Source organism: Camelina sativa, chromosome 20 (genome assembly GCF_030686135.1).
Source record: "Camelina sativa cultivar CO46 ecotype springtype chromosome 20, ASM3068613v1".
NCBI classification, from domain to species: domain Eukaryota; kingdom Viridiplantae; phylum Streptophyta; class Magnoliopsida; order Brassicales; family Brassicaceae; genus Camelina; species Camelina sativa.
Window position 1 is genome coordinate 29,298,297 of NC_141899.1, and position 10,187 is coordinate 29,308,483.

Consider the following 10,187-nt stretch of genomic DNA (forward strand, 5'->3'; position numbering starts at 1 on the left):
CAGAGAAACCGTCACGAGGCAGGGGGATATTGGCTAAAGCAAAAGCTTATCGGGCCACCTGACAACTAAACAACATATGTCCTATCGACTCTTCCGCAGCCCCACACATCATACACCGTAAATCAATCTGAAGTCCTCGCGATGCTAATCTCCTAGCCACTGTCAGAGCCCCGGATAACACTCGCCAAAAGAAGATCTTTATCTTTGGAACCGTTCTCAGCTTCCAGACTTTCTTCTTTAGTGCATTGGAGTGTTTAACCGCTTCCGGTAAAACTTCATAACGATCCACCAAGGAGTTTGCTAACCAATAACCATTTATAACTGAGTATGCGCCGTACTTGTTATAAGGCCATATATATCGGTCTGATTGAGAATTCGTAAATCTCATGGCCAGGATCTTCGCTGCATCAATCAGCGGGAAAAACTCTTTCACCATGTCTACATTCCATTGACCAATTGATGGGTCCTTCAGTTGAGCCACCTTTAAACCCACATCAAAAAATATTTGGAAACGATAAGGAGCTCGGGGATGCTGATCTTCTATCCACTTGTCCTGCCACACTAGTGTGTCTTGTCCATTGCCTATAATCTTGAGCAAACCATTCTTCAACAACTCCCGGCCATGTATAATACTTCGCCATGCATAAGATGGTCGCAAACCAACGCCACATTCCAAAATCGATGTGTTTTTGAAGTACCTGCTCTTGAAAAATCTCGCCAAGAAGCTGGATTATTGAGCATGCGCCAGGCTTGTTTTGCGAGCAATGCTTGATTAAAATCACTAATATCCTTAAAACCCAAACCTCCCTCAGCTTTAGGCTTACACAACTTCTTCCAAGTCACCTACGCAATCTTTCTTCTCCCTTCACAATTACTCCACCAGAACTCTGTCATGGCACTAGTGATTTTGCGACAAAGGTTCTTGCTTAATCTGAAGCAAGACATAGCATAAACCGGCAATGTCATGGCCACAAATTTGAGTAATATCTCTTTACCACCCATCGAGAGAGATTTAGCATACCACCCATGGAGTCTCTTCTTCAGTTTGTCCCCAATAAAGTTGAGCAAAGCTTGTTTAGACCCGCTGAAGCACTCTGGTAGGCCCAGATAGGTACCAGTTCCACCCTCAGCATTAATCTCCATCGTGTTTTTCACCATGCTCTTTACCTGATCACTCGCTTTAGCACCAAAGGTTATAGCGGATTTTGAGAAGTTTATACTCTGTCTCAAAGCTCTACCATATGCAGTTAAGCAATGAAGCAGCACCTCACATTTTCGTTGTGTGGCTTTTGAAATGAACAAACTGTCGTCAGCGAACAGGAGATGCTGGATCACAGGACATGAGTTGTTGAAACTAAATCCCGTGAGCTGTCCTTAAACTTGCTTTTGCTTCAAAATATGCACCAAGACCTCCGCACATAAAATAAATAAGAATGGGGATAAAGGGTCGCCCTGTCTTAACCCACGGTCTGGAGAGATGTATCCATGTGCACTCCCATTGATAAGAATTAAATACGACATAGATCTCACACATGCCATAACCCACTGTATCCATCTACTGTCAAACCCCATACGTGTGAACAAGCATTCCAGAAAATCCCACTCTACTCGATCGTACGCCTTTGACACATCTGTTTTAATGGCCACTAGCTCTTCATTAAACTTAGCATTTGTCCTCAAGGCATGAATTATCTCATGTGCAATCAGAATGTTGTCTGAGATTAAATGCCTAGAAACAAAAGCACCTTGGGTCTCCAATACCAAACTTGGCAAGCATACCTTCAGTCGTGAACAGAGGACATTCGATACTATCTTATATAACACCGAACAGAGACTTATGGGTCGCATATTTCCCATAGTGTTGGCATTTGGTGTTTTTGGGATTAAACAAATCTGCGTATGGTTCTAGTCCGGTGGTAACACACCAGAGTTAATAAATCCTTGAACTTCTTTGATGATATCTTCCCCAATGATATTCCAGTGTCTTTTGAAGAAGACACCGTCCAGCCATCAGCACCCGGAGCACTGTCTCCTTTCACTTTAAACGCGGCATGTTTGATCTCAGAAGCAGATATGGGGGCTGTTAGCGCTCTGTTCATTGCCTCGGTTACTCTGGTATCCATACCTTCCAATAACTCCTCAAAACCCGATGGTCCCGAAGAAGAGAACATCTCAGTGAAGTATTCAACTGCCACATCGCCCTTTGATCCCTACTCAAACACTTCATTCCCATGTTTATCTATGAGGGATATCAATCTGTTCTTCATTCTTTTGAAATTTACACATCCATGAAAGAAAGCGGTATTCTTATCACCTTCCCGCAGCCATAGCTGTCGACTTTTCTGTCGCCAATACAGTTCCTCGTCACGGAAAGCAGCAGACAGCTCTCCTTTGATTTGATGTAGTCTTTGAAAGCATGGTTGTCTCTTCGTAGACTCTCTCTCCAGCTCCTCCTTGAGACGTTGAATCAGAATCTGCGAGATGGTATTGGTTGTGCGCTTCCATTTGGAGAAAACCCTCTGACAATGGATCAGTCTATCTGTCATTGACAAACCTATACATGGCGGCCCCCAGTTCTGTTTCATAAGTTCCTCCATCTCCGGCTTACGAGTCCAACGCTTATCATAGCAAAACCTGCCTCTAAACAGCCCATTGTCACCCACAAACCTTGTTATCATAGGTCGATGATCAGACCCCATGAACTTCAAATACTCTGTTATGGTTCGTGGAAACATGGTAAACTATGCACTATTCCCAAAGCTTCTATCTAAGCGACTCTGCACCCAAACATTCTCTCTTCTTCCTGCCCACGAAAGCTTATTTCCGGAACTAGACAGTTCTTTGATACAACAACTCCTCGCCATACTACGAAATGGATAGAATGACCATTCAGGTTTTGCGGGTCCTCCCAGATTTTTCGAGTTATTCATGAGTTCATTGAAATCACCAGTGAGAAACCATGTTTCATCTCGTTGTATGCTGATCCTTGTAAGCCTTTCCCAAACCTCCTCTCGTTTTTGTCTGACAGGATCACCATAAACGAAAGTGGCATAAAATGTCATAGAGCCTTTAGTTATTCGAGTATCAATCAAACGAGAATCTGACTGAAGCACCTCCACCTCATACATATCTTTCCAGTATAGAGCTAAACCTCCGCTCAAACCGACTGGATCCACGACATGCACCTTATCATAGCCTAACCAATCCATAACTCCCATCACGTGTTCTCTGGAGTTTTTAGTCTCCAGGAGGAACAAAAAATCTGGGAATTGTTCACGACACATTTCCTTCAGACGTCGAACTGCCGAGGTGCTCCCCATTCCTTGGCAGTTCCAACTAGTTATACTCATTTAGAATTGAGTGGTTTCTGGGGACCCACCAAACCAGACTGTTCATTGTTGTAAATAGGCATCCGCAGCTGCACATTACCCTGAGGACGAGGGTTAAAGTTACATGTTCTATCGTCTGCATAATCTAGAACTCTAGGTCCCAAGGTCACTGTCTCGCGCCTGAAGAACTTAGATGACACTTCAGTTTCCTCTTGTGACTCCCTATTAGGATTAAACCCTCCTGAGGAGGACTCACACACCTCTCCAGAAACCCCACCAGCAACATTACTACTTCTATTCACACTTTTAGCTTTCTTCCTTTTCCAGGAGGAAGAAAGAGTGCTGCGGAGCTGCTTTCCTGTGATCTTTACCACCCCCATTGGTCTCTGAGAGTCCCATTTGGAACCCACTCGGAGCCACAGAGCTTAGAGGATCCTTCGGAGATATCTGCACACTAGTAACAACATTGTAGTTCCACATGTCTCGCACACCCTCATTGCCCTGCACCAGTTTCCCTTGACCACTTTTGTCCAGGGGTGCTGGAGCTCGATTATCTACCTTTTCCAAAGTTCCCTCAACAGCCTCCCTTATCGGCTTTTGGTAACCAAAGACCAAACTCATGTCTTTGGCAACATCTGGTGTCAGTTTAGGAGGAGCTTCCAAGCGTAGCAAAGAACTCTAGGCTCGAGTGTCATGAGAGATGGACTCGAGTGTGGACTTTAACATTTGTTCACTCTGACCCAACAGGGAGGGATCCCCATACAGTAGGAACTTCTTCATTTCGTTTAAAACCTCAGGGACTACCACATTAGACATAGGCTGGAAACCCGGGGGGGGGGGGGGGGGGGGGGGCTGGTTGCTGTAAAAGGGGAAGGATAGCACCAACCAAATCCTTGGGGTATCTGTTATCACGCGTAGAGCTTCCTATGGCTTGGTTGGTCTCCACCAAAGTTCTGTGCAGGTCCACCTTTTCTTGATTCCTCCTGCCGTAGGAAAGGACACCTTTGTCTATCATGCGTGAGCCTCAAACAGTGGTTACACCTCTTACGAACCCTTTCATACTCCACATGAACCGAGGCAGTAACTCCTTTGGGTAAACTAAGTGATTTTGCTTTGACAAGTGGATTAGAGACATCAAACTTCACCTTGACACGAACTAAGGAGTTATACTGCAACTTCTCTGGATCGAAAGCGATTTCTTCAACACACCCAATCCTCTCTGATATAGTCTGAATCGTCTTAAGCGTAAGGAAGTTAACCGGTATGTTACTCAGCCATATCCAAACCGAGAAAGTGAACAGGAAATTCAGAGGCGGTGCCTCTGTCCATCTCTCCAACAGCATCCCCTAATCGTCAAAAGTCCAGAATCCTGTTTTCAGAACCCTTTCCATATCGCTCTCCAATTGGAAGATAAATTGGAATCGATCCTTAGACAGAGCAATACCTCGCACCCGTTCATAGACTCCCCAGATGCGTGGCATTTTCATAATCATCTTGGCCATACTTTGACACTCCGGGTTGAGCAGTCGACCCAGAACACTGATCCGGCTCTCCACCATCATAGTGCATTCACTCTCTTTAGTTATGACCAATGGGCTATCATCAGAGATAACCATTATTTCCATCACCATATTCAATTGATCAGCCATCAGTAGCAGGAAGAGATTGAAGTTCAAAGGTGCTTGAGAATTATCCCAAAGATGTATAAAAGCCAGTGGCGGCGCTTCCAAACCATTTGATGATTCCGGTTGAGATTTGTCAATATTCGATGTACATTCATCAAATATTTTAAAAGTGGAAAGAAAATCGCGTTTTCTATAAGATCCCGAAAAACACTCACTAGATTGAAAGCAAATCCCAGCAAAAAAAGGAAATCTCCGGCTGTATATCCCACCTTGACGGGGGAGAGTGAACCCTCTAAAGCAATTAGAAGGACCCAAGCGAAACGACATACTTTTTAGGTTCGTATGATACTTAGTTATAAAATGTAAATAAAAATGCAAGAGAAAAAATGATTTAACTTATGAAATATATAATTGGGGTCTTAGGATAATTCATAAATCAATGGGTTAATGAATAAATGAAAGAGGAAACTCAACAACTAAATATCATTATCCAATATGAACACAAGATTAAATGTCTTCTCTTAAGATATCAATCGTTTAATTTGATTACTCCTTCACTAAGCTCTCATTTATAAAATCCTAGTCAAATTTACATTATCAAACAAGCTTATTAAGTTCACAATACTTCATATCATCAACTTTTATTGGTTATAAATATATCGATTATTCTTTTATCTTCAAAATCTTGTAACAGTTTTGAGTGCAAAGTAACACTTGAAGATTTCATGGAATGGAGATATATTTTGTAGGGACCTAACACCCAACATGCAATACTAAACAATGGCTTTGATGTCACTATAGTGATTGTAATACTAGGCATCACATGGGTACACAAGCCAAATCACCATAATGTTGCCTAACACTTTTTGTAATAACTAAAAACCTCCATTTCTATAAACGACCTCAATTCTATTCTAGGATCATCCAAAATTTTTTGTAAATCTGATTTTGTGTTTTCAGAACCAAGTTATAGGTACTAGTTAGATAAATTTGAACACGGTGATATAGACAAAGAATGGACAATAATACTTACATATTATGTTATTGGGATATTATTTGATATCATATATCATATCCCGTACATTAAGTAATTACAATATCTAGTTTCCTTAACCTTTTCTAATTAGGCTTCCTATCTACGCTTTCGTACTGTATATAATCATGAAATTGATACTACAGTAATAAAGCAACACATTCAATCATCTTCTTCCTCTGTCTCTTTATATGTATCATCCTTTAATGATGATTCAATTAATTAATGTGGAGTTGGTGTTGTTAACGTTGTGAAGGTGGAAGAAGTTCAAGTCTTTTTCTTGTTGTGATTACAAACATCTTTCAAATTTTACATAGCAGATTTGACCTATTCTTAAGAAATACTTGAATCCATTTTATCTTAACTTAGAATCAAAAATTTACTCAATTAATCTCGGATCTAAAATAGCCATCATAACTAGCCTAGTATTGTAATTATATATTTACTTATCAAAGTTTAATGCATATTCATAGCCATCTCTTCTATTCTAAAATCACCACACTCGGCTTTCATTCAGAAGAAATTCAATTTTCCAACTTGCAAAAAACACACATTAAGTGAATAAAATTACACCTGAGAAGTAAAAAAGAAGAATGAATTGTAATATGAGTTCACCCTAAAATTTTCTCTCAGGCACGAAACCCAAGGCACCGCTCCTTCAACGAAATGAGCTGTTTCTTCCGGCGATGCTTCTCCGTTAATCTCCTCTCCTGACTCGTGTTTGCTAAGGTGTGTTCTCTCTTTGGTGGATCTCCTTTACCATTTTCCAGCGAGGTTTTTCACAGGAGATGAGTTCCTTAATTCTGTCGACTTCGAGACACTTTCGTCACTTACCGATGTCTTCGGTCGCCTTCCTCGTCTTGAGGCCCCCTTGTGCACCACCGCTGGAGCCTCCATCTCCGCCAACGCCACCGGAACCACCGGACCCTTAGATCTATTTTTCTTTTGGTGAATCTCTTGTCCAGCCGCTGAATCTCATTTTCTTCAGAGTATCTAACTCGCTCAACATCCTTCTCTCCGCCATACCTATCTTCTGCTGCCGGCGAAGCCCCTTCTCCTTCCGACCACTGGTGCTTCCCATTGAGTCTCCCTTTGCAAGCTGGGTTGCTCTCACCTTACCTCCCCTGATATTCCCCCAGGTATGCTCTCACTCTTCCTCTAATTCTTCTAAGATGGGAAGGTTTGTGGCTCTGGTTTTATGGAATTCGGTTGTAGCTCCTTCAATTTCGATGGGCTTAGATACTCTTGTGTCTACTTTAGTGCTGTTTTGCAGCACCCTTATTGCTTTGATGCAATCATTTACCGCAGTATGCGGATTCTATCTCGATTTGGCTTTGTTAAAACTAGTCTTGTGCCTGCTTAGACAAAGGCCTTTGAGTCTAGACAAGCGACCAGTTGACCTGGTTTATCGGGGCTTTAGTAGCTCTCATCTCTCCTTTATGGAGCCTTTTATCCTCCCATATACTTCACTTGTGTTTAGTGGTAGTGTTACAGGGACTATTGTGTTAACCGTTCTGCTTGAAGTAGAAGCGGGGATTGTTGTCCAAGACTGTTCTCGTTCAGCTTTTGCTGACAGTTTAATGTTAGTGTCTTTGGAGGCTTTGTTTCCTCCTCCTTATGATTTCAGTAAGGACTTCCTAGCTAAAGAGGTTTGCTTTACGGATACTCTTGGTTTGATGCTTCTTTGGCTGAAATTCATCTTATCTTCCCAAAATTCCCCTTTGTTTGGAGGGGTTTGGATGCTTGTGACTCGTCGGTATTGCAAGGTTCCTCCTCCCGGCTGCTGGTCCCCTCTACCTATGTCGTAGAGTTTGTAACCCTTTGGGTTATTATGGATGTGATCTATCAAGAAACTATTGAGATTGTACTTGTTTGTTGGTCTCTTATGTTCTCTTCTTATGATTTGTATCTTGTCTATCTTTTGTTTAACTATCTTTTGATGGTGTTTTTTGGCATTTGTTGCCTTCATTTCCTTTGCTTTGGATGTATTTCCTCCTCTACTAGAGGTTGAGACTCTTTAATTTAATGATAATGAAATATTTGCCCAAAAAAATTACACCTGAGAAGTAATTGATGATGGTACTAAAAGGCTCTAACAAGTCACAAATTCTCTATCCACAATTTCAGTCATCTTCAGAATGCAGTGACTTGTAATTTTGATCACATTTTTTCAAACTAGCAAATGCCTTACCAAACTTCAAAACTTTATTAAGCAAATCACAAGTTGAATTCCATCATGTAAAACATATAAAAATAATCCACCACCACTTGTAATTCTTACACTCTCAACACATGCTGTAAATACCTATTTTCTTGATGAATCAAATTCTTTGCCAAACTTCACACTCGCTCTAATATTTTTTTTTAAAGATGAATAATCTATATTAACATTTTTAAGTACATTTTGTGTTCTACCATTTAAGTTATATTTATTTACAAAGTTAATCCCTACAAAATTGCACAAAATAATAACTAAAATATGGAAATTTAAAACCGAGTACTTAATTAATATGTCTATAAAATCGTTATACCAATTTGATTCCTAAAATATCTCTTCAAAATTAATTTCTATTTTCAAAAATCAAATTTTGTTTATGTTTATACAATCTTTACATTTAACATCATATTCCTAAATTGATATCTTGAATCGGGTGTTATCTTTATAATATCTCCATTTCATTACTATTTTCCTTTATCAATTAAATCTTACAAACATTTCTAATACCGTATAAATAGTTTAAAATACTATATAATACTAGATATTCACCCGCGGTACACCGCGGAGCTATATTTTTTATTTAGAAAAGTAATATAAAATTTATTTATTATATTAACTATGTATGTAAATAATATATTTTGTATTTTTAAAATCTACTATAGTTTTACATCATTACTAGATTAGGACCCGCGGTACACCGCGGGGAAAAATTATTTATAACTAAAATATTTAAATTATAAGTTGTATTTGTTGGTTAAATATGTTATAATTATATAATAATTATTAAATAAACCATATAATACTGCAATATAATTTATTTTTACATAATATTTATTTAATCAATTTAATTAGATATGTCTATTATCTGATAACGATAGTGTTAACAAAATAATGAAATGATATTTTACCCCTGTAACACCGAATTAATGATATTCTTTACTTTATATAAATATCGATAAAACCCGTCCCGCTATATAATACCGTCCCGAGATATTTTAACTCACATTATATCATCTTAATTTTTAATATTTATTGTGTATCTACGGTAAAATTTTGTATTACATCATATGCAGGAAAAATCACAATTTTTATTAACTAAATATATTATATAATAATTCCAGATAATTTAAATATAAATTTAAATAAAAAATGAAAAGGAATCATATATTTATGTTTAAATGAGGTAGAAAGATTTTCTTAATTTTTAAAATATTACCTATAATTAATTTTGAAGTTTTGGTAACTAACATTAATACCAATACATTAAATGTAAAAACTTTTCAAAAAGTATTTTTGAGCAAGTACTGCTGCAAAAATACTAGTATAGATATTATGTAGTGTATAACTTCCATTATCAACATGTAGAGGTTTATTATATAGTTAAGATATCCTTATTGTTCATTAAATTTAATTTAGTCAACAAATATACTTTTTATAATTTTTCTTTTTCATTTACAATGTAGAGATAATAATAATACATAATATATTCTATTTTATAATTATATGAGTATACTATAATTTGATTTTGTAATCTTTTTTGTTTGATCTCTATATCATTTAACACTTTTGTATTTATAGTTGTGCAAGTCGATTAAAATGATGGAGTGTTTTTTTTGTAAAGTTTGATTTATATCAATTGTTTCTTGTTACTATGGATGGAAAATCTGTTTTTTTTTTTAATTTGATTTTGAAGATATGTTGTAGGGGATAAAATAATTGGGAATCAAGAAGTTTAATCGGAAATCTAGACTGTTATTATGTCTACGGTTAATCAATTGTGCTTAATATTTAGTACAGAGCTTTAGAGAATAGATTAATTAAATATAAAATATTTAATATTAATGGATATTGGTCCGATACTTTTGGAAATTTGGAGAAAATCTTCTTCAGTTAGATTCCGAATTTGATATTATTTAAAGTAAAAAAAATAATTATAAAATTTAATGCTAATGGCATGCTTGTAAATAGGTTTGGATTTCAGA

General features: G+C 37.9%; 3 protein-coding genes and 1 pseudogene across 3 annotated transcripts; 1 reads left to right on the forward strand and 3 right to left on the reverse strand.

The window, feature by feature from the left end:
• Window positions 1-46: 46 nt before the first annotated feature.
• On the reverse strand, window positions 47-2,699 carry LOC147919560 (uncharacterized). Its single transcript, XM_087504002.1, has 5 exons — window positions 2,283-2,699; window positions 1,926-2,210; window positions 1,531-1,779; window positions 848-1,326; window positions 47-698 (listed from the first exon to the last, which is right to left on the reverse strand). The coding sequence occupies exons 1-5, from the start codon at window positions 2,697-2,699 to the stop codon at window positions 47-49; spliced, it is 2,082 nt and encodes a 693-aa protein (XP_087360128.1).
• A 42-nt stretch (window positions 2,700-2,741) lies between these two features.
• Window positions 2,742-3,320, reverse strand: LOC147919561 (uncharacterized). The gene has a single exon (XM_087504003.1). The coding sequence runs from the start codon at window positions 3,318-3,320 to the stop codon at window positions 2,742-2,744; it is 579 nt and encodes a 192-aa protein (XP_087360129.1).
• Window positions 3,321-4,237: 917 nt separating this feature from the next.
• LOC147919562 (uncharacterized protein At4g02000-like) lies at window positions 4,238-4,978 on the reverse strand. Its single transcript, XM_087504004.1, has 2 exons — window positions 4,781-4,978; window positions 4,238-4,675 (listed from the first exon to the last, which is right to left on the reverse strand). The coding sequence occupies exons 1-2, from the start codon at window positions 4,976-4,978 to the stop codon at window positions 4,238-4,240; spliced, it is 636 nt and encodes a 211-aa protein (XP_087360130.1).
• A 1,687-nt stretch (window positions 4,979-6,665) lies between these two features.
• Window positions 6,666-7,998, forward strand: LOC147919563 (uncharacterized; annotated as a pseudogene).
• The last annotated feature ends 2,189 nt before the right edge of the window (window positions 7,999-10,187 follow it).

What these genes read in the sequence shown, in the direction of transcription:
- LOC147919562 (XM_087504004.1), bottom strand. Translation starts at nt 4,978, where the DNA reads ATGGCTGATCAATTGAATATGGTGATGGAAATAATGGTTATCTCTGAT. An exon ending in TCTGGGGAGTCTATGAACGG is followed by an intron (nt 4,676 to 4,780) that starts GTGCGAGGTATT and finishes TTTGACGATTAG; the next exon opens with GGGATGCTGTTGGAGAGATG.
- LOC147919560 (XM_087504002.1), bottom strand. Translation starts at nt 2,699, where the DNA reads ATGGGGTCTGATCATCGACCTATGATAACAAGGTTTGTGGGTGACAAT. An exon ending in TACAGTGGGTTATGGCATGT is followed by an intron (nt 1,327 to 1,530) that starts GTGAGATCTATG and finishes CCTGTGATCCAG; the next exon opens with CATCTCCTGTTCGCTGACGA. An exon ending in GAAGGGAGAAGAAAGATTGC is followed by an intron (nt 699 to 847) that starts GTAGGTGACTTG and finishes TTTCAAGAGCAG; the next exon opens with GTACTTCAAAAACACATCGA.
- LOC147919561 (XM_087504003.1), bottom strand. Translation starts at nt 3,320, where the DNA reads ATGGGGAGCACCTCGGCAGTTCGACGTCTGAAGGAAATGTGTCGTGAA.